General features: G+C 33.3%; 1 protein-coding gene across 1 annotated transcript; it reads left to right on the forward strand.

The window, feature by feature from the left end:
- The first annotated feature begins 913 nt into the window (after positions 1 to 913).
- cry2 (cryptochrome circadian regulator 2) lies at positions 914 to 20,875 on the forward strand. The gene is given in 12 exon segments (XM_051099785.1): positions 914 to 1,305; positions 2,870 to 2,978; positions 6,090 to 6,232; positions 12,536 to 12,560; positions 12,562 to 12,810; positions 12,957 to 13,097; positions 14,585 to 14,896; positions 14,977 to 15,128; positions 15,433 to 15,635; positions 17,185 to 17,268; positions 17,836 to 18,071; positions 19,794 to 20,875. Coding segments are annotated over 11 exon segments (1,806 nt in total). The 5' UTR covers positions 914 to 1,147; the 3' UTR covers positions 18,066 to 18,071; positions 19,794 to 20,875.
- Positions 20,876 to 24,480: the final 3,605 nt, after the last annotated feature.

A 24,480-nucleotide genomic window follows, 5' to 3' on the forward strand; every position in this document is an offset into this window, starting at 1 on the left:
ATAATAAAAATTTTCTTGAACAGCAAATAAGCATATTAGAAGGATTTCTGAAGGATCATGTGACAATGAAGACTGTAGTAATGATGCTGAAAATTTAGCTTTGATCACAGTAAAATATATTTAAATATTTCATATTTAATATTTAATTCAAAAAGAAGTAAAAAAAATATTTTGTTTTGCCATACTTTGGATCAAATAAATGCAGGCTTAGTGAGCAGAAGAGACTTACTTAAAAAAAAAAAAAAAAAAAACATTAAAATCGTACTCTTTAAAAGCGTTTGACTGTTAGTGTACATTACACATATATGAATTATCATACAATATTATTATGATTAGTACTACTAACACCGCCACCAACAACAATAACATATTATATTACAGTATATATTACATTTTCACTATTGATGTACACTAATATACATTATAAATAAATATATGAATTATACAAAAACAACAATGTATTATATTACAGTAATAATGTATTATACCACGCTACAATAGCCTTAAAAGTTCACTGACCATAATCTGAACCTTGTTTTATTTGTGCACAGCCATGAAGAACTACCACGAGGGGGCGCAAAACACCACTTAATTGCAAACACGTTAATACAAGTGCGTTTCTTCAGTTTGTGCTTATAAAACATGTAACCGACTCAACAGGTATCCACAACTAGGACACCTGTGTATATGATACATATATTTTCCATTTCCGTCATGTCCTGTCGTGTTATGCTCAGTGTATATATATAAAAATCACTGGCCGTTTTTACCTCTGAGCACTTAACCGCGTGCCTTACGTGTTTCACCAGTTGCATGAACTGATGTCATAATTTGACGATTATTTCCCACGAACATGTCGAACAACACACCAGAGAAACGTGACGGGGCTGGATTTCCACCGAGGGGCCGAACCAATAGCGGCTCGTAAACCCGAGTCACTCATTCTGGTAATCCGTACACGTGTCATTGCTCTGCCCAATGGAAGAGACGAGAGGCGGAAAAATCAGCGCGTCTACTGTGACTGCTCCTCATCTCAAACTTCACAGCGAGGCATAATGGGCTCCTAGACGGCTGAAATCAGGGATTGTTTACGCTTCTGGACTACCATCGACTTCACTCAACCTTTAGGATGGAATAAAGTGCAGCTATGGTGGTGAATTCTGTGCATTGGTTTCGCAAAGGGCTGCGGCTTCATGATAATCCGGCTTTGCAGGAAACTCTCAATGGCGCGGATACTGTACGGTGTGTTTATATTTTGGACCCGTGGTTTGCAGGCTCGGCCAACGTGGGAGTTAACAGATGGAGGTTCGTGCCTTTTGTTTGAGTGTTTAGTTTTTAGTTAAAAACAGACATATGTTGGAAAGTTCAGCGTAATTGTGAACGCTAGATATGGTGGCGCGTAACTACGCAGCTCCTTTGCACAGCCGCTGTTATGTTTTGGCCCTGACATGCGCGGACTCAGTGTTGCATGGTGTTTTCTAGTGCTCTGCTATGTCATTTTAAGGCAATACTTCTGCGCATATCTTATTTAAGCACAAAAAGGAAGTACTGACTTTTTATTACCCATATATATTATGAAAAGCGTAAATTATTGACTCGCGTAAAGGGGCCCAACTGCTGTTTAGAGCAGGTGAACGAACTTTACAAGTCAGCTGGACGCTTAAGTCCAACTGCTCTAAATCCAATGGAGTATGTTAGTTCTGTTTTTAAAAAAAATCCGTGGTGAATTAATTAATCTTTAATTGCTTGAAATGTATATAATTGTGCTGGTGCCGTGACCGCGTTCTGACCATTAAGCTATATGGAAGCTAACAGGCTAGTCGTTTTGCTCACGCCCACTTGGTTTTATATAACAGCTAAAATTACCAATTTCATTACTGCGTCATTGAAAGTGTCTGTCGGTGAGGTCAAACGCACGCAGTTTGGAGAACAAAATTCTAAAAACGTGCGTGAAACAGATTCCAAATTCGATAGCGCGAGTCACGTGACAGAACGGTCCCGTTTTCACGTGTGCTGCCTTAACCACGCACGCTGTGAAATGAATTGTGTGAATGAATGAATAACCAAGCAATAAAAGAAGTATTTTTAATGTGTATCGGAGCATTGTCGTGAAATCTGCCAAAACGCGGTCAGGCTTTTGAATTATTTTATTGAAGATAGTTTGAGTTTGTAAACATCCATTTCTGCTTGTGCAATTATAAAACAAACTTATATGAGGTAATAATATAAACGCGGTGCATGCTGAATCCGACAATAAGAGTTTTATAAAATATATGTTTAAAACATTCTCGTTGGGGGTTTTGATTCATTCCAGTGACTCAAATCTTTTGAATCAATTGGTCAATGAGTCTGTCAGTTGGTGGCAACGACCAGTGTTTTATAAACGAGTCAATTGAATCATTCTCTCAAAAGATGAGATCAAAATACATTTTATTCACCGCTACCTATTTTAAATTGTATGTTAGAATTTTATTAAATGCAGGATGAATAGTATATGTGTGGCTTTCCCTGGAAATCCTATTTCAGTTTGGCCAACCACAAACATATTTTGTTCCTCAGACAGTTTTTTGCACTCTTCTCCTTGATTTGTTATAACTTTTGTCAGTCTGTAGTACTCCAAATTTTGTTCTTGGTCCGACCGATTAGTACAGCCCAAAACATGGCATTAATTGACCATTTTCAGTAGCGATATTCAGCAAAATATGCGAGTTTTGTTCGGTTTTGTGGCATTGTTTACGTTCAGTGCCGCCAATATAGCCGACTGATGAAAACACTCTATAACAACCGATGAAGATTTGAGTAATCAGTGCAATGTGCTATTAAATTACGCAACTTGTAGTAAATAAATTTCACATTTTCTCTCTGGCAGATTTTTACTGGAATCTTTAGAGGATTTGGACACAAGTTTGAGGAAACTGAATTCAAGGCTTTTTGTGGTGCGAGGACAACCAACAGATGTTTTCCCAAGACTCTTCAAGGTCTGTATTCATCTCAAGATATTTGTCTTTTGTCTTTTAGTCTCACTTTGGCTTTTAAAATCTAAACAGTTGCGTCTCATAATTTAAAACATGGCAAGTTTCCACTGGTTTCTGAGGAAATTCTGGTGCACAAGTTTTTTATGTCCAAGTGCGTACAATGGTTAGTGGATCTGGCGTAGCATATTTTAAGATAAGCATGTTTTTAATATATCTACAGTGATGTTAGTGGGGTTATCACTAGTTGGTTCATCTCTAAGTGATGACTTGTTAAAGTTTTTTTTCTGCAAAACTATTAAGAAATTGCAAATTTTTTTTTTTTTTTTTTTTTTTTGGTAGCCAGTTTAGCAGCCGGTTTAAACAGATAATACATTTGAACATTGATTTAAAACATATTACAAAGTATCAACCTCTGGCTAATTAGTTTAGCAAACATTAGGTCTGGTTTGGTTGCTATGGACCCATAATATACACAGTGCGGTGTAGTCTGCTGGAAAGAGCACAGAGGAAGCAGTGGGTGTTGTGATCACTGGTCCTCCACTGCATCAGTGTAAGAATTATCCTTAAGGTAGTACATTCATCAAAATAATGTTCGTTTTCCAGTGTTGCCCATTCATGCAGGACATGATTAAAGAATGCAATGTGACAAGGATGGTGTTATTGTTCTATAAAGATAAGACTAATAAAATCAAAGTGGTATGGTCTCCATGGAGGATGATGAGTTATTTCTCATGTGTTTGAGGTTGTCAACGAGTTGCATCATTTTCATTGCATCATACAGTCTGTGTTTTTTTTTTATATTACAAGTACACAGGCACTCACAATTGTGGGACCAACAAATTTTGTTAATTATCTTGAAATAAGTCTCTTATTTTCTCCAAGGCTGCAGTTATTGATCATAAACACAGTAATGCAGTAATATTGTGTAGGGCTGGGTTTTGACACACATTTCACGATTCGATTACCAACTCGATTCGATATCAACTAAAGCTGTAAAATATATATGAGAATCTTCAAACATGAATTAAACATTAAAGAACAATAAAAATAATGAATGTTATATGGTACATATATTTAGCAAAATGCTCCCTTTCTAGAGTTCATTTTTCTAGCTGACTAACGAGTTTATGCTCAGCGAATATGTTTTTTTTTTCTCTGAGGACAATGTGACATTACGAGACATTGTGTACAAGCTGTTATATTGACGTTTTTTCGTGGTTAAAACACAGATTGAGCGATTACATTAGACAGGATACGTATTTTCATTAAGTTGTACGCTTTCTTTTAACATACCTTCGGATGTATATTTATCTTTGTTTCATGCTGAAACTGATATTAAAGCGGAGGAGACGATCAGTTCAGATGCCGCTTCTCTTCTATTACACATTGTTTAAATGCGTAATAAAATGGACAGAATTTAAAATCTGAGACTTCGTTCATATCAAAAATAACAAAGCACAGAGCTTATTGCGATTTATTGGATGGGAGATGCGGTACAATGCTAACATTAACTAAAAAAGGCTAGACTAATCGATTCTTGTGATTTAGGAATTGATATTGTTTTGTAAAAACGACAATCGATTAAAACCAAGAAATGTAGATTTTTTTTTTTTTTTTTTTGACCCAGCCCTAAAATATCAGTTAGTGAAATATTAGAAATATATTATTCAGAAATCATTCTAATATTCTCATTTGGAGATTGAGAAACATTGATAATAGTATACTACTATCATTGTTGTAAATAGTTGTTGCTTAGTATTTTTGGGAAAACAGTTTTTACAAATGAGCGTAAGTAGAAGAAAAATCACTATAAAACTTAATGACTCTTCCATGAGTTAAGATTTAATTCATTTCCATGACATTTTCTATGAAATTGGATTTCAGCACCAAACTGCTTTGATTATTTTGGTTGAAACTGAGTTGAAGCATAACATTTTCAGAGTAAAATTTTGTGAGATGCCTTGTGTTACTGAATGGAAAAAAATAAAATAAATAAATCGATTAAAAAACATTTTCATATTAGAACAAAAGTTTGGGGTCAATTATTATTTTATTTAATTTTATTCAGCAAGATGCATTAAATTGATCAATGTGACAGTTAAAGACAAAATATTTCTATGTGAAAATAAATGCTGTTCTTTCAAAGTTTCTATTGCCCCAAAGAATCCTGAAACAAAATTTAACTGGCTCAAAACTGCTCACTCTGAAAACTGTGCAATCTCTATACATTTATTTTTCAAATCCTAGCCTTTTTTTCTTATTCTGTAATTATGAGCAACTGTAAAAGTAATGGAAATTCATTGCTGGAAAGGTGTGGGAACCCGGAGTAATATAAGTGTTTATTAACTAAGCTTGCTAAGGCAGTCATCTCTTTACTATTGTGCATCCTTGGGTTAGGGATTTGAATAGTTCTCTAAACCCAAAGTAATAAACCTCAATGCATCCCTCAGCTCTTAAATTTCTCATTTAGATGCTAAAGTAATTTTGTATTCAGCTAAACATCTGAGTCCTGATTGATTTACACCAGCATTATAGAGTAGTTTGTTACGAAAGATCTCATTTGCATGCAGTCGGAGCAGTATTCTCTCTCTCATGCACAGCAGTGCAACAGTCAAGTGGCTTGCTTAAACCCCTTGACTGGTTAATAGCGCTGTTTATGTAAAGGGGGTGAGGGTACCAGCACATCAACTCTTCAAAGTGCACTTGTATAACCAAGAAGTCACAGAATTAGCTACAGTACACTTCTTCTGAACAGCTGAGCAGCATGGCATCTGTTTGTGATGATTACCTGAGCGATATGTGAAAGGATATTAAAAATGGTTTTCCTTTTCAGGACTTTTTTTTTTTTTTTTTTAAAGTAATATAACACAGTTACTATATCACCAGATGTACTTGCTGTCAAAAGAAGCAGATTGTCAGTGATGTTAACTCCCAAGAATTTCAACATCAGTTTTATATAACAACTTTTTTTGTTTTTTTGTTTGTTTTTTAAAAATACAGTGATTTTTTTGTGCGACTAGAAATAATGGGTCAAGATACGACACCTTGATGTGGTTCTAGTTACTTTTAAAATTTGAATCATTCTTTAACATAAATCGAATCTGTCTTTTTCAGGAGTGGAATGTCACACGTCTCACGTTTGAATACGACTCTGAGCCTTATGGCAAAGAAAGAGATGCAGCCATCATTAAAATGGCTCAGGAATACGGTGTGGAAACCATGGTACGAAACACTCACACGCTCTACAATCCAGACAGGTGGGTACTTAACTGCACTCGCACCCATTCCTCACAGAAAACTGATGCGCACACACTCACAGACGCAATAAAATATAGGTGAAATTTATTTGTCTATAAATGTCTGTATTAAATTCACTCAAGTATTTTAGTATTTGACAGGTAGTGTATTAACATTTTTTATTGAGCTTGTTTTACTAGTGACGACTATTTATAAGTACTTTAAGAGGTTTTATTATGATTGTTCACTACTGTTTAAAAGTTTAGGGTCAGAGTGATTTTAAATATAGTTAAAGGAAATCTCTTATGCTCACCAAGTACTGTAAAATGTTAATATTGTGATATTACAAATTAAACTATTTTCTTACATATTTTAAAATATATTTTGATGCAAAGCTGAATTTTCAGCATCATTACTTGGGTCTTCAGTGTCACATGATCCTTCAGAAATCAGTTTAATATGCTGATTTGCTGCTCAGGAAATGTTAATGTTAGCCACATGTTTATTAATAAACCATATAAATCATAATATTATTTATATGATATGAAAAAAGCTCAATAATGAGTTTTTAATTGTCTACATAGCCTAACAAGCGCTCAAGTGCATGCTAAAAAAAAAGCTTTCCACAGCACACCGGCAGATACAATAATTATGAATGTGTCTGGGAAAAACTGCAAGGAGACTGCATTAGCGTTTAAATAATTTATTGATAAACTAGCATTTTCTTCGTTTTCGGCTTAAGAGATGAGGACACTGAGTTGTCATCTCTGCACTCTATATATATTTTTTTCTTGTCAGCAAGGCAGGTATACACAGAGTTTCGAAGTTTCGCACTGAAGTTCACAGAGACCGAGACGGCAGAAAGCGCATCCTTTTTGCTTTACTTATTTTACAAAAGCGCAAGTTTTGTTGTTAAAGTGAGTGCACAGATATAAACATAGTCTTTACAGATTCAAAAGATGTATTTCTTTTATCTCTATGGCCAAAAATGACGGAGTATTTTAAGAGCAAGTAATTGAAATAGAAATCTTTGGTAACATTATATATGTTGGTAACACTGCAATAAGGTGTCGTTTAGTTAACAAATTAACTAATGTTAATAACTTTAACAAACAATGCGTTTATTTCAGTGTTTATTAATCTTTGTTAACGTTAGTTGTAAAAATACAGTTGATCATTGTTAATTCATGTTAGTTCACAGTGCATGAACTAATGTTAACAAACAACTTTTGATTTTAATAATGCATTAGTAAATCCTGAAATTAACTAAGATTAATAAATGCTGTAGAAGTATTGTTCATTCTTAATGTTAACTCTTGAAACCTTATTGTAAAGTGTTACCTATGTCTTTACTATCACTTTTGATCAGCTGCTTAAAAAATATTTTTTTTTCTTCTTCCAAGGAAAAAAAAAAACTCGTTGACCTTATGATTTTGAGCAGTAGTTTACATGAGTCAGAACAGTCAACATAGACGTAGTGAGTGCTTTGATGTCCATGTCAGACATGCAGTCATTTTACAGTTTGGTGTATAGGTTTTCAAAAATAAAACATTTATCGCATTCTGAGTTTAGATAAATGAAAACATATTCCCCTCACAGACTTGATAAGCATGAGAGTACAGTATTATAATTCCAATATTGCATTATTTACATATTCAGATTTTCAGAAATGTGGCCGTCACAAGTGCAGCTAAATGAGTGCTCTCATCGAACAGCATTGAGAGACACTTTATCATATGACGCACTGCTCCAAACTCACTTGGGTCTCAATCCCCGTCATAGGGAATCTGTTTTAGATTCGTTTGAGTTCAGTGTGGCCATGGGTTTGACACGGCGCCTACGTTTCACATTTGCATGTCATTTTAGTCCGTTAATGACCAGCCGTTATATAAGAGTTATTGGAGAAACCAATCTAAAATTCATTACCACTTTCTGATTGGGCAGTTATTTGATATTACATAATTTCAGAAATTCATCTTTTGTTCATTACTCATGCACCTTTCACCCATCAGACTAGGTAGGCAATGTTCTATATTGGCTCTTTTTTCTGCATTATTGTTTTTACTAAAATCTGCATGAATCTCATTTAACCTATTAATGTGAGTAGAGAATGTGTCAATCATTGGTTTGATTTACAGCCATAATTGTGAGGTTTTTTTTAATAAGAGTTTAATAATTCAATAGTTTAATAATTTATCAATTTCATAGCTTTAATGGAGTTACATAGTAGTTTAATGGATAATACATAGTAGTATTATTTCCAGCTGTTATTTAGCTGGAAATGTATAGTTGGTAATGCATATGTGTGCAAATATATAGTATTATTTATTATTTAAAAAAAAAACACCTATTATATTTACAGTTGTATAATTATCAGCTATTATTTTATATAATTATAAAATAATTAAAAATGTATATATTTTATAAAACGGGTGTAATTTATAAATACTATATATATATATATATATATATATATATATATATATATATATAATACATATATATTATGTATGTATATGTATGTTTTTCAGCTGTTACAAGTTGTATTTATTTATCATAAATATATTTATGTATGTATTTACTAACATAAAGTTCAAATAAAAAATTGTATTAGGGACAGTGAAAATGTTGTCAGTAGGACAGGTACAAATCTGAACTTCTGAGCCAACTACTAGAACACGTCATGGGGCAGCGTTCCCTAATCATTGACCAGATTCCTCAGTAAACTTTGCCAGCACTTTTAGCATAATGTGACATAACACTGAACTATGTGCTACCGTGATCATGGCCTGCACTTGTTTTTATGTGCAACTCACATTCTGTATCTCATGCCTTTCTTGAGAGCATTACCAAACAGGAGAGAATGACTCTCCCCTTTTCAGATCATTGTGCAGATACCACTACTCCTGACGTGTAATGTAAAACAAGTGGCCTTTTGCGTAGGTTACATAAATGGGATGGATGTTGGTAATACGCCCAGACTCTACGTCTCATTCAGAGGGGAAGAGAATGAGCCAGCATGCATAAGCGTGTGTGAATGCATGTGCGGGTGTGCATATGACGTCTGTCGCTCTCCTGGAAGATATGAGACTCGCTGCTGCCATCTGTGGGTGGAAAGTGGCCCTGGCGGTCACACTGCAAAACATGTGCTGTGAGAGGGAGGGTGAAATAGCTCAGCATGCAAGTCACCACTGCAAACATGTGCGAGCTGAGCGCCGGGCTTTTCCTAACAAGCACGCGGGTGCCCCCTGATTCCACACCGTGCCGAGAAAACCGGCCAATGGTAGGGGCTCCACCCCTGACGGATATAGACAGTTGTATAAGATCAGGACTATAAATAAGGGACAGGCTGTTAATGTGTTAAGGCTGTTGTTTCTCTCTTAGAGGAGCCAATGAGACTATTAGCTCCACTCTTAGAGTCGGACAGGCATATGCGCTTGCATTTGGAGAATGTGGGGAAGTGTGTTACCTTCGGACACGCTGCCATGCAAACTTTCCTAGTTGATCAAATATGACTTTAATGACCTTGTTTCCTGAAGAATAAAACTGGGCTTTTGCCAAGCCGGGTATTTGAAACAGATCAGTATAATAGAATGTTCTAGAACTGGTGTGTCCTACAGTATAATCAAGCAAGGTTGTATTAATATCAATAAGGGCAACAAGTGGTTCAGATTTGTACTTGTCCCATCACATCATTTTATATTTTATTTTAAATAATATAATTAAATAATGTTTATTTAATTTATACTACCGTTAAGCAGTTCGGGTTTTTGTAGGAATGTTTTTCAAACAAGTGTTTTATACTCTACAAGGCTGCATTTATTTAATTTAACAAATAAAATACAGTAAAACTGCAGTGTTGTGAAATATTACAATTTGAAATGACTGTTTTCTATTTGAATATATTTTAAAATGTAATTTATTCCTGAAATGGCAAAGCTGAATTTTTGATCTTCATTGTTGTTAGATGCCTCATGCAATCATTCCCATATGGTGATTTGGTGCTTGAGAAACATCTATTTTTTTTTTTCTTTTTTCTTTCTTTCAGGATTTGATGAATAGAATGTTTAAAAGAACAGCATTTGTAAGATTAAATGTGTCTTTACTCAATAAATGTACTCCTTTCAAAAAAAAAAAAATCCTACTCAAAAACTTACCAGCCCATATATTCTTAGAGTAGTGTAATGTGCAACATTTGTTCATGGATGTTTAAATTAATTTATTACACTTGCCAGTAGATGCAAGTTAAATAATCGAGGGTCCCAGAATCAAGCCTTGAGGGACAACTCAAAAAAGTAATAAATGTACTTCTACTAGGACATTTGACTAAACTTATTTTTCTGATGATCTTAATGGTCCTTTTGATCTAAAGGTTGATGCTTAAAAGTAGTTGTGGAGATAAATATACGGTGTCTAAATTTGAATTTATTTGCAAAACTAATTAAAATCGATAAGTTGTTCCAGATGCAAAAGCATACATGGGAACTTCAGTGCTTATAAAGAAGTATGACAGGTAAAATGTGGCAGTAATGATATAGTATGAGAATTAATTATCAGTGTGCCCTGTGGAATATGTATGTATGGTTATAAAAGACATACTGTAGAACTGCCACAGCATAGTAAAAATAATTTTTGTGATAATTTTCACAACCTCTTGCACTTATCCAGCTGAGGAGATGCTCTAGTCCACCCCTCTCATTTTGTGATAGAATGTTTAAAAGAACAGCATTTGTAATATTAAATGTTCTTACCCAAAAAAATGTACTCCTGTACTCCTGTACTACCAAAAAAAAAAAAAAGTTACTGGCCATATATATTCTTAAAGTAGTGTAATCATTGATGTTTAAATCAAATAATTCCACTTGCTAATAGATGAATTTAAGTTGAATAACAGATGGGCCCAGAATCGAGCCTTGGGGGACACCACAAAAAAGTGATAAATCTACTCTACTAGCACATTTGACTAAACTTATTTTTCTTATGATTTTAAGGGGCCTTTTGATCTAAAGGTTGATGTTGAAATGCTTGAAAGTAGTTGTGTAGATAAATATACGGTGCCTAAATTTGAATGTCCTTGCAAAAGTAATTAAAATCGATATGTTGGTCCAGATAGTGATGCAAATGAAATATGCATGTCTAGTTATAAAAGACAGACTGTAGAACTGCCACAGCATGGTAAAAAGAATACTTTGTGATAATTTTCACAGTCCTTGCACTTGTCCAGCTCAAGAGATGCTAGTCCACCCCTTTCGCTCTTAATAGAATGTTTAAAAGAACAACATTTGTAATATTAACTGAGTACTTATTCAATAAATGTACTCCTTTCCTAAAAAAAAAAAAATAAACTTACTGGCCCCAATATATTCTTACAGTAGTGTAATGTCCAACGTATGTTCATGGATGTTTAAATCAAATAATTACATTTGCCAATAGATAGATTTAAGTTGAATAATAGAGGGGCCCAGAATCGAGCCTTGGGGGACACCACAAAAAAGTGATAAATATAGTCTACTAGCAACTTCACTCAACTTATTTTTCTTATAAAAAAGGTCATTTTTGAAATGCTTGAAAGTAGTTGTGGACATAAATATACATATGTCTATATGTCTAAATTTGAATTTATTTTCAAAACTAATTAAAATCAATAAGTTGGTCCAGATAGCGCTTATAAAAGACAGAACAGTTTATTCTTACAATAGTGTAATGTACAACATACGTTCATGCCCTTGAAGAAAATGCATTTATTTTTTGTAAATGTTGTTGTTGTTGTTTGATCCACAAAGGTAAAACATGTGACCCAGGTCCACAAAACCAACCATAAGGGTTTCATTTATTCAACTGAAAGTTGTCCAAGTTTTTAGCAATGCATATTACTAATCAAAAATTAAGTTTTGATATAATTACGGTAGAAAATTTACAAAATATCTTCATGGAACATGATCTTTACTTAATATCCTAATGATTTTTGGCATAAAAGAAAAATCAATAATTTTGACCCATACAGTGTATTTTTGGCTATTGCTACAAATATACCAGTGCTACTTATGACTGCTTTTTTTTGGTACAGAGTCATATATTGGGTCTCTGACAGCCCTATTAGTTCTCTCAAACTTGTACTGAAAATGAGCTCAGTTATGCCTTTGAATTTTTTTTATTTTTTTTTTTATCTACACTCTTTAAACAATCAGTCAACAAGATAAAATCCAAACTGGTTCAAAACGAAGACATTTCTCTTTTTGAGTTCTATTAATATTCAACTTTGGAGCGAAAATAGCTGCTTTTAAGGTAGTGAAATCTAAGACATGTTTTTGCTTTTCCCTCAGGATCATAGAAATGAACAACCACAGCCCCCCCTCTCACCTTCAAAAGATTTCAAGCCATTGTGAATCGACTCGAACTTCCCAGGAAACCGTTGCCAACCATTACTCAAGAGCAAATGGCCAGGTGTCGGACACAGATTTCGGACAATCATGATGAACATTATGGTGTACCCTCTCTTGAGGAGCTGGGTTTTAAGACTCAGGGTGACAGCTCACATGTATGGAAAGGTGGGGAGACAGAAGCCCTGGAAAGATTAAACAAACACTTAGACAGAAAGGTGAGACATTACGTTTTAATAATGACTGTTGACTTCTTAAGTAATGAATGAATGAATGGTTGTATATGCCTGTCAAAAATAGTTATTTTTCATTTTAATTATCTTCTTTTTTTAATATTTGATTTAATCACTTTATTTTGATGCAGGCCTGGGTAGCAAATTTCGAGAGGCCTAGAATAACCGCTCAATCACTGTTCGCAAGCCCAACTGGACTTAGTCCCTACCTACGATTCGGCTGTCTGTCATGTCGCGTGTTTTACTACAATCTGCGGGACCTTTATATGAAGGTAAGTCATCGCTATTTTATGGCATTGTTGGTAGTCTAGAGATGTGGAAGTTTAGTAGTTTAATTTTTAGCAGTAGCTGGTGTAGAAATGATGAATGCAAACAGTTGAGGTCAAAAGTTTTCATACACCTTGCAGAATCTGCAAAATGTTAATTTTTTTCCACAATAAGAGGGATCATACAAAATGCATGTTATAGTTCATTTAGTACTGACCTGAATAAGATATTTCACATAAAAAAACATTACATGTAGTCCACAAGAGAAAATAGTAGTTGAATTTATAAAAACGACCCCGTTCAAAAGTTTACATACGCTTGATTCTTAATACTGTGTTGTTACCTGAGTGATCCACAGCTTTTTGTGTAGTGATGGTTGTTCATCTTTGTTTTTGTTTTTTTTTAGCATTTTTGTGTATTTGAACCTTTCCCAACAATGACTGTATGATTTTGAGATTCATTTTTTTCACACTGAGGAACACTGAGGGGCTCATATGCAACTATTACAGAAGGTTCAAACGCTCACTGATGCTTCAGAAGGAAAAACAATGCATTAAGAGCTGGGGGGGTGAAAACTTTTGAACAGAAGATGTGTACATTTTTTCTTATTTTGCCTAAATATCATATTTTTTTCATTTAGTACTGCCCTTTAGAATCTACAGAAGATACTTACATGTTTCCCAGAAAACAAAATAAGTGACATTTCCCCTGATCTTCAAATTCAAAAAGTTTTCACCCCCCTCAGTTGTCCTCAGCGTGAAAAGATGGATCTTAAAATCATACAGTAATTGTTTGAAAGGGTTCAAAAACACAAAAATGCTGAAAAACCAAAGAATTTGTGGGACCTGAAGGATTTTCTTCTGAAGAACAGCAGGCAGTTTAACTGTTCTGGACAAATGAGGGACTTATGAACAACTATCACTAAACAAAAAAAAAAAAAAAACAGCCATGGAATATTTAGGTTAACTTTTGAACGGGGTCATTTTTATAAATTCAACTATTAATTTCTCTTGTGGATTATATGTATACATCTTTTACGTTAAATATCTTATTCAGGTCAGTACTAAATAAAAAACAACATGCATTTTGTATGATCCCTCTTATTTTGGTAAAATAATTGACAATTTGCAGATTCTTCAAGGTATATGTAAACTTTTGACCTCAACTTTGTTCAAATCAAATAATTACACTTGCCAATAGATGCATTTAGGTTGAATAATAAAGGGTCCCAGAATCAGGCCTTGGGGGACCCCACCAAATAAAAAGTGATAAATATACTCTACTAGCCAAATTTCTCAACACACCTTGACTGAACTTTATTCTTATGATTTTAAAAGTCCTTTTGATCTAAAGGTTTTGGAGTAGTTAAAATGGCAGTAATAATACAGTAAGAAAATTAATTATGGGTGTGTCCTGTAAAACTGCAAAACTGCCACAGCGTAGTAAAATGAATATTTCGTGACAATATTAATGACCTCTTGCACTTATGCAGTTGCGGAGACGCTCCAGTCCACCCCTTTCGCTCTTCGGCCAGCTGCTGTGGCGAGAGTTTTTCTACACGGCGGCCACCAACAACCCCAACTTTGACCGTATGGAGGGAAACCCCATCTGCGTGCAGATCCCCTGGGATCACAATCCCGAGGCACTGGCTAAATGGGCAGAAGGTCGGACAGGCTTCCCTTGGATCGATGCCATCATGACCCAGCTAAGACAAGAAGGCTGGATCCACCACCTGGCCAGACACGCCGTAGCTTGTTTCCTCACTCGTGGAGACTTGTGGATCAGCTGGGAAAGTGGAATGAAAGTAAATGAGATGATAGAACTTCCCCTTCTAATTTTTTTAATCTCCATTTCCCTTTCTTAAACTCTCTCTCTTTCTTTCAGGTGTTTGAGGAGCTGTTGTTGGATGCGGACTGGAGCGTGAACGCAGGCAGCTGGATGTGGCTGTCCTGCAGTGCGTTTTTTCAGCAGTTCTTTCACTGTTACTGTCCCGTGGGCTTTGGCCGCAGGACAGATCCCAGCGGAGACTACATCAGGTACACAAACCGGCCCTGAACCACACCTAAGCACGTCTTGCGTCACTGGCTGGTGTTATATATTTTGAGAGTTTCGTAGATTTGTGTTGCATAAAGGCTTATGTAAACCGCAGGTTTATGCTTTTCCACTGTGCATATTCAAAAGAACTGCTGTGACATTGTGAAGACTTCTAAATTAGAAACAACAGAAGAATACCTTGGAAAAGAACAAGCTTGTCAACTGTTCAGAAATTATGAAGTGCTTTTTATACTAATGTCATCTATTTTGCAATCTGTTATAAAACACTTACATTCTCGCTCACAGGAGGTACATCCCGAAGTTAAAAGACTATCCTAACCGCTACATCTACGAGCCATGGAACGCTCCAGAATCGGTGCAGAAAGCAGCCAACTGCATTGTGGGTGTGGACTATCCTAAGCCTATGATCAACCATGCTGAGAGCAGCCGGCTCAACATCGAACGGATGAAGCAGGTTTACCAGCAGCTGTCACACTACAGAGGCCTTAGTGAGTAATACACAGTGAACCTATCAATCATGACATAAGGTTTATTACAGCCCTCTTATAGAGGGAATAGGAAATTACAGCTTTTTTTTCAACAACTAAAATATGCTTCTAATGATGCTGAGTGCTTGTGTAAGGGGTTATTCAAGCAGTTTCAGTCATTTACAGTACAGTAATTTACTGTCATTTCTTACTAAATCTCTTTGACCCTGTAGCTCTAAGAACTGTAATTACGCAGTTTGTTTTCGACCCGATGGAGTTTGTAGATAGTTTGTGGTTAGATTGCATAGAGAAGCAAACATGCTTGCCTAACACGCAGTGGAAAATATTACATATGCACAGGAAGTATTAGCTCAAAATTGATTGCAAATGATGCACCAAGTAAAAAAGCTTTTTAAACCTGGCATTTTAAAGAAGTTCATTTCCAGAACAGTACTTTTTACAGATACAAAGGGGTACTCACCCCTTTGTAATCCAAGATGTTCATGTGTTTCTTTAGTTTTAAAGAAATTGTTTTTTTGAGGTAAACATGTAATTTTTTTTTTCTTTTAGTGGTGCCCGCAAGTTTGAACTTCCAAAATGCAGTTTAAATGCAGCTTCAAAGGGCTCTAAATGATCAACAGCCGAGGAATATGGGTCTTATCTAATGAAACAATCAGTTATTTTCTAAAAAATATTACAGTTTGTATACTTTTTAACCTCAAATGCTCATCTTGTCTAGCTCTGTGTGAACTCTGTGTATTCTGGATCAAGACCGTTAGGGTAGGTCGAAAAACTCCCATTTCATTTTCTCCTCCAACTTCAAAATCGTCCAACGTCACTGCAGAAGTACCAATCCAGTGTTTACGAAAAGAGCGTGCAAAGAAGATCAAACAACCTTTACAAAAAAGGTAAAACAGCAATGTAGGACTATTTTGAAGTTGGTGGAAAAAATGAGATGGGAGTTTTTAGACATACCCCAACTGTCATGAACCGGAATACACAGAGTTCACGCAGAGCTAGACAAGACAAGCATTTGAGGTTAAAAAGTATATAAATTGTCAAAGAATTTTGAAAATACCTGATTGTTTCGCTAGATAAGACCCTAATTCCTTGGCTGGGATTGTTTAGTGCCCTTTGAAGCTGCATTTAAACTGTATTTTGGAAGTTCAAACTCAGGGGCACCATAGAAGTCCATTATATGGATAGAAATCCTGAAATGTTTTCCTCAAAAAACAATTTCTTTATGACAGAAGAAAGAACACATGAACATCTTGGATAGGGTGAGTAAATTATCCGTAAGTTTTTGTTTTTGAAGTGAGCTCCTTTAACAGATAAAACATCTGCTTTGATTACAATTTTTAGATTGTTGTTAAATAACATTCTAAAAAAACGAGGCTTGTTGAAGCTAAAAGAGGTCTTGCTACGTAAGGACAGGTGATTATAGTGTGTCCTCGAAAAAAGATATTGCATTTCAGTAACAGATAAAATAGATAATGTCAGTAAATGTACAACCTAGTTCATCAAAGAGAACAAAATTTCATCAAAACATCCTCCTCTCTGTTCTCGGCAGGTTTGCTCGCCTCAGTTCCTACGATCCAGGAAGAAGCGGAGCCTCCCATGTCAGATGACTCTCAGGCCAGCAGCAGCACTGCTGGTGAGACACGTCAATCGTCTATCATACTTACAGGATTCAGTGTGCAGCTTTGCGTTTTTTCTTATGCTTTGTTTTTATCTGTATAGCAGTATGTAACTACACTCCCTGATCTCACAATTAAAGTTTTACAATGCCAAAGAAAATCGATGCGTAAATCAGATGTCACCCTTAAACGGATAGTTCACCCAAAAATGAAAGTTCTGTCATTAATTACTCACCCTCATGTCGTTCCAAACCCATAAGACATTCATCTTCGGAAAACAAATTGAGATATTTATAATAAAATCTGAGAGCTTTCTGACTCTGCATAGACAGCAATGCAACTGACATGTTCAAGGCCTAGAAAGGTAGTAAAGACATCATTAAAATAGTGTTGCAATATCGTTGCTGTCTATGCAGGTCAGAAAGCTCTTGGATTTCATCGAAAATCTCTTAATTTGAGTTCTGAAGATGAATTATTGTCCCTTTAATGTTAATAGCTAATCATCCTTTTGCTCCTAAAACTAAACAAACATTTATTCTTGTCAGGATAGTACCTTTGCTAAAGCACCATCATGTTTTCTACAGGTCAACCCTCCAGTCCCACCCCATCACCACACCAGCCCACGCCTGCACCATCAACCCCACCCAACTCGGAGCCCTCCACCCCAAACACAAGCCCGTCAGCGGCTGCCCCTGGGGCCCACGCCCAAAGGAAGAGGGTCCGACCCTCTGGGCTCCCGAGCAAACAGAAGTCAAAAGTCAAGCACACCAACCAAGCCAAAGGAGTCGAGCAGAAGACTGATGAGAAGCAGTGACCACAGGTACCAGCCAGTGTTATAAAACCTGTAATGTTTTTAGTGATTGCTGTAATGATGATGATGATGATGATGATGATAATAACTGTTTATGTAATCAAAATAACAATATTATTTTAATTATTAATGATTGTTAAATGAGCATAATATAATAATATTTTTTTATTTATTCATTTTTCAAAACAACTATTATACTTTAAAATAAAGATTATTAGACATTATAACTTCTGTAATCAAAATAACAATATTATTATTGTAATTGTTAAATGAGCATAATGTAATATTTGTATTTATACATTTTTCAAAATAACTATACTTTAAAAATAAAAATTATTATAATTGTATTTATATATACATAAAATATTTTTAAAAAATGTTGTTGTTGTTTTTTTCAAATTAAGAAGCACATTTAAAATGGGAAAAAATCCAGTTTTAAAACTTAAAATAATTAATATAAATGTTATAATATAAATTTAACTTTTTTCAAATTAAAAAAGAATACAAATAAAAATGTAAAGTACATATTTAAAGTTTAGACAAATCCACTTAAGTTTAAGTTATTAATAATAATAATAATTTTATAATAATTATTTTGTATACTTATATTTTTAGTTTTTAATATACATTTTTTATTTTACAATTAAAAAGCACATTTAAAAAGGAGAAAGTCCTGTTTTTAAGCTTAAAATAATACTTTATAATAATAAAATAATAATTTATAGTAATTATTTGTATATTTCTATTTTTTCATTTGTATTGTTTTTTTAATTTGAAAAGTGAAAAAAGCATCTGTATGAAATGGAGAATTTAGTTTAAAATATAGAAAATCCTTTTACACAATTTTTGTGTAAAATGTTTGTTAAATAATTCATAATAATTGTATAATAATAATAATAATAATAATAATTTATATATTTATATATATTTTTTTTATTTTACAATTTAAAAAGCACATTTAAAATGGAGAAAGTCCTGTTTTTAAGCTTAAAATAATTCTTCATAATTTATAATAATTATTTGTATATTTCTGTTTTTTCATTTGTATTTTTTTTTTTTTTTTAAATGAAAAAGTATGTATATGAAATGGAGAATTTAGTTTTAAATGTAAAATAATTCATAATACTTTTATTATAATTTGTTTTTATATTTAAAACTTTTTATTTTACAATTAAAAAGCACATTTAAAATATAGAAAATCCTTCTAAACAATTTCTGTGTAAAATTTGTGTAAAATAATTCATAATAATTTTATAATAATAATAATTGATATATTTATATTCATTTATTTTTATTTTACAATTAAAAAGCATGTATTTAAAATGAAGGATCCTATTCTTAAGCTTAAAATAATTCATAACTTCATTATAATAACTATTTCTGTTTGTTTATGTGTATTATGTATATATGTGTATGTATATGTATATATGAATGAATCTCTTGTTCATAATTGTCAACAAATTAAAAAGCATAATTGAGAAGTCTAGTTATTAAGCCTTGAAACTACTTTTTAAGCCAAGTCAGTCATTTTAATAGCTTCGGTTGAATGAATATGTATCTGGTTACTAGTGTGGTGTTTCATGATGAGGTGTGTGGGAGCTATTTCATAAACCAGCTTTAATTCTTTCTCTTTTTATTTGGCTAAATCCCACAACTCAATTAAGCATATACAGTTGGGGGTAAAATGAACCAACTGATAGTGATGAAGAATTATATTTCTGCCCCCTTCAGGATGAGACTGCATTTACGGTCCCATATCCAAGGAAGTCGGAGGCGTCCACCTCCTTGAACCATCCGACAAACAAACGGCAGGAGAAAAGTGTGAAATGGCGCCACCTTTCGCAGAAGAACAGAAACGGCAACAACAAAAGAATTAACGCTGCAGTTCCGTCAAGGCGTGTTACAAATCCAGGGCTTGTTTGTCAAACATCCATAATCAAAAAAAAGAGCTGCTTTTGTTTCAGTTTTGGCCTGCTCAACTAAACATGATTGTATGAAGATACAGATCTGTATCAGATGTGTCGTTCTCCCGGCACTGCGATCTGACAGAAATCTAACGGATGTCGCCGTCGAAAACGAGCGATTCGCCGACACAAGTATTGGTGGAATCTAGCCAAATTTTATGCAAGTCGAGTTTGTGGTTTGATAAGAGAAATGAGGGAACAGTTGAAGATGCGGCCTACAGTGTTCTGACCACGTGAATTTGAGAATTGTAATTTTTGTATGAAGTCTGGTGTAGATGAACTCTATAATTGCTTGCAAGCTACAAGCAACTAGTTCGCACAAGCAATGAAGAATTTTACTTCTTCGGTTTCTTGGTTCGGTAATTTATCCCTATCAATATCCGCTTTGTGTATGTAACTCCGAATGCAAACATTTCATTGCCACTGGCTGCACTAAAGTTTTCCATATTTAACAGTATCCTCAGTTTATAATTCAATAAGCTTGATTTATTTACCAAGTGATTCATTTGAATATTTTCTAACAGACGACGAGGATTAATTGTACATTCCACTAATGTGTGCGTTCATTATAATTTAACAGTTTAAGTTCTCTCCGGCAATGTGGAACAGCTTTATTTATTTTTCGTCCCTTTTTTTTCTTCTTTTTTGTATTGTATAAAAGAGTTTATTTTCATTAAAAGGCTGACGGGATTGTTAAGCTGTTCTGTTTGTAGGCAGTAATTTATTTAAGCCTTTTCACTGCATGCTTCTGTCAGCGACAAACAATGTTTCTGCGATATATTGCATCTACGATGTTTCGATGTAGATTACAATATATCAAATAAATTTCTTGAACCGATTTGAAACACATTTGAGGTTGTTTGTTTTTCTTTATTATGAAAACTTTATTAAGTTTGTTTGCTTGTAGAAGAAAGGTGTGCTTTTATTTTGTGATCAGAGTTTAAGTTTTTAAATGCATTTAGATTTTTAGATAAATCCCATGGATCTACACTGAAGGATGGACCAGAGCCATATCCAGGTATCACATGATCAGGGTGTGGGCACTTTTGACTTAACCACATGGAAACACCTAGCAACCGTTTAATAATTCCCTATCAACCACTCAACACCCCAGCATGCTGATGGAAACTCCAGCAGTCTAGTTTTAGTTGTGAGAAACACTTCAGTCAGCACTAGAGGGCGCCAAATGGACCTAATGTTTGTATTTTTTTAACAAGTATATGAAAAAGGGCTGCTCATTTGCATTAAGTGATTAAAATTGAATATATTTATAGTCATAAATCTGTTCATTTATACATTTTTCCAAATGTTCAGATGTCTGTTTTTATGGTTGCCCAGTCTCTCTCTCTCTTTCACTCTTGTGTGTGTACTTAAATATTTATATACACATATATACATATGATATATATATATATATATATATATATATATATATATAAAATTTTATTTATATTTATATATATGTATGTATGTGTGTGTGTATATATATATATATATATATATATATATATATGTATGTATGTATGTATGTATGTATATATATATATATTTATATATATTTATATATATGTATGTATATATATATATATATATATATATATAATTTTTATATATATTTATATATACACACACACACACACACACATATATATATATATATATATATATATATATACGTGTGTGTGTTTATATATTAATAGTTCAGAATTGAGATAATGATACTGAGTGAATTGCATATTACATTTTTATTTCATATTTACTTTAAACTCACTAAATTCTAGCCTCAGCACAATCAGAAGTACCAATACTTACATAGAAACCTATACAAAGAAGCCAGAAAGAAATGCTAAATGCTAATTTTTAAGGAAATACGTCAGATGGATTTAGAGGCTTTTGCCTCTGAACTCTTCATATATGTGTATATATATATATATATATATATACATGCATGCATACAAATGTGTGTGTGGATGTGGGGGGGTTAATTTTAGTTTTAAACTTTTATTTAAATCTTTATTTTTTTTTTATTTTAGTTCTGTTTTATTGTGAATATTATTTTATTTATTTGTTTGTTTTGGTCTTTGTTTTCTCTCTCTTTTATGTAATTCTATGTTCTGTTATTTTAGTACTGTTTTATTGTGAATAATATTTTAGAATATTCGCCTTTATTTTTTTATTTCTATTGAATTTATTGTATTTTTTCTATTTATTGTATTTATTCTATGGAGGTATGTATTTGTTTATGCATTTATTTTTGTTTTATTATTTTGTTATTTTTTCCTTTTATGTTGTGTTCTTATGTTTGTTTTTTGTTGTGTTTTGGATGTTTGTATACATACATAAATACAAGTGTGTGTGCATTTAATTTTAGGGGTTTTTTTATATATTTTATTTTAGTAATGTTTTATTGTGAATAATATTGTTTGTTTTATTTTAGAATTTTTTGCCTTTTGTTTTTTATATCTATTATAGTTTTTGTGTTTTTGTTTTTTAGATTAAGTATTTATTTATATTGTGTATTTTATTTCTGCTTTTTTTATCTTTTTTTCTGTTAAATGTATAATAATTTTAGTATTTTTTGGTATTTGATTTAGATTTTTTTTTATTTTGTTATTTTTTGTTGTTGTTGTTTTGGGTGATTATATACATACGTACATACGTGTGTGTGTTTAATTTTAGTTTTTAATTTTAATGTAAATCTTTAGTTTTTTTTTTCTAGTACTGTTTTATTGTGAATAATATTGATTTATTTAGTAGTTTCTTTTATTTCACAATCTTTATTTTTATTTCAATTGAATTTTGTTTTTGTTTTTTATTTTACGTGTGTATTTAGTGGATTTTGTATTTTTTCTTTTTTTTTTTCTCTTTCTGTTAAATTTATATTTTTGTTTGTTATTGTTTTCTTTTGTTTTTTTGTTGTGTTTTGGGTGCTTGTATATGTGCATACATAAAAATGTGTGTGTGTTCTTAATCTAAAATTTTTATTTAAATTTTTCTGTTTATTTTTTTATTAGTACTGTTTTATTGTATATAGTATTGTTTTATTTAGTAGTTTCTTTTATTACATTTTTTGCCTTATTTATATAGTTTGTTTTTGTTATTTCTACTTTTTTTCATTTTATTTTTATTTCTTTTACATTTATAATATTTAGTTAGTTCGTTTTTAATTAGTACATATGTCTACAGGCACCCAAAACACTAAAGTTAGTGTTTTGGGTGCCTGTATACATACATACAAATGTTTGAGGGTGTGTTTATATTATTATTTTAGTTTTTTACATTTTATTTAAATCTTTTTAATTTATCTATTTAAATTTGTAGTGTTTTATTGTTATTGTTATAGTTTTAATTTATTGTATATTTTACTTGTATTCATTTATTTATTTTCTGTTTTGTTTTTGTTTGTTTTGTTCTCTTTTTGTTGTTGTCTTGTGTTTTGAGTATTTGTTGTTCTGTCTTTTTCTTTTGTTTCTTTTCTTTTCCATTAGATTTTCTATCTCTTTCTCTTTCTCTTCTCTCTTTTTGTTGTGTTTTGGACTTCTTGTTGTTTGTTTAATTTCTTTGTTCTGTTTTGGTGTGTTTTTTTTTTGAGTTTTTTTTTTTGAGTTTTTTTTGTTTGTTTGTTTTGGTCTGGGGTTTTCTTTCTCTCCTTCTCTTTATGTTCTTCTACATTCTGTTATATTCCTTTTGGTTGTCCTGTTTTTTTTTTGTTTGTTTGTTTGTTTTATGTTTTGTTTTTTGTATTAAAGTCACAAATGCCTATTTATTTAAATTATTTAGAAATGAGTTGTTTTAAACTAGTGTATACACATCTGAGTGAACTGCTCGGCATCCAGCAGTGCGCTGGTGTGTATCTCAGCCTGGCGTTGTAGTAATGCAATAGAGCTGCTGTATGCAGAGCCGATGTGAACGGCGTCCTGTGGGAGCTGCGCTAATGAGGGAAGAGCTCTCAGCTCCTGTCCAGGTCAGCTAATGTCTGCTCTTATAGCGCATAATGACCAAAGAGAGACTCTTATCTCTGCCTCTTTGCCTGTTCCTCTCCCTTCATCCTCCATCTTCTGCAGAATCCCGCAATGAAACGAATCTCCTCCAAGTCAATAACACGTGTTATCTGCGATCTCCCCACCGCACGAAATGAAATAAGATGACGCACGTATGACCCATCAATAGCATCCTTGTTTTTCCATTAATGAAATGCAAGAAGATCTAAATGTAATTCACAAGGCTTAGGAGCAGCTCCTAATGAACTTTAATAACACAATATAAATCACAGACAGCCTTCCAGATATTTTCATCTGCTATCAATGCCATCGATTCCCAGCAGGTATCTCTTCGCCCGAACCGGCCTGCACTTGTGTGGAGGTGGCAACTTGAGCCCCATCGATCTGGACCATCAATCACTGGGGTGGCAGACCCTTTTAGTGGAGACTACGCCTCTCTCTCTCTTTCTCTCT

This window comes from Labeo rohita, chromosome 25 (genome assembly GCF_022985175.1).
Source record: "Labeo rohita strain BAU-BD-2019 chromosome 25, IGBB_LRoh.1.0, whole genome shotgun sequence".
Classification (NCBI taxonomy): domain Eukaryota; kingdom Metazoa; phylum Chordata; class Actinopteri; order Cypriniformes; family Cyprinidae; genus Labeo; species Labeo rohita.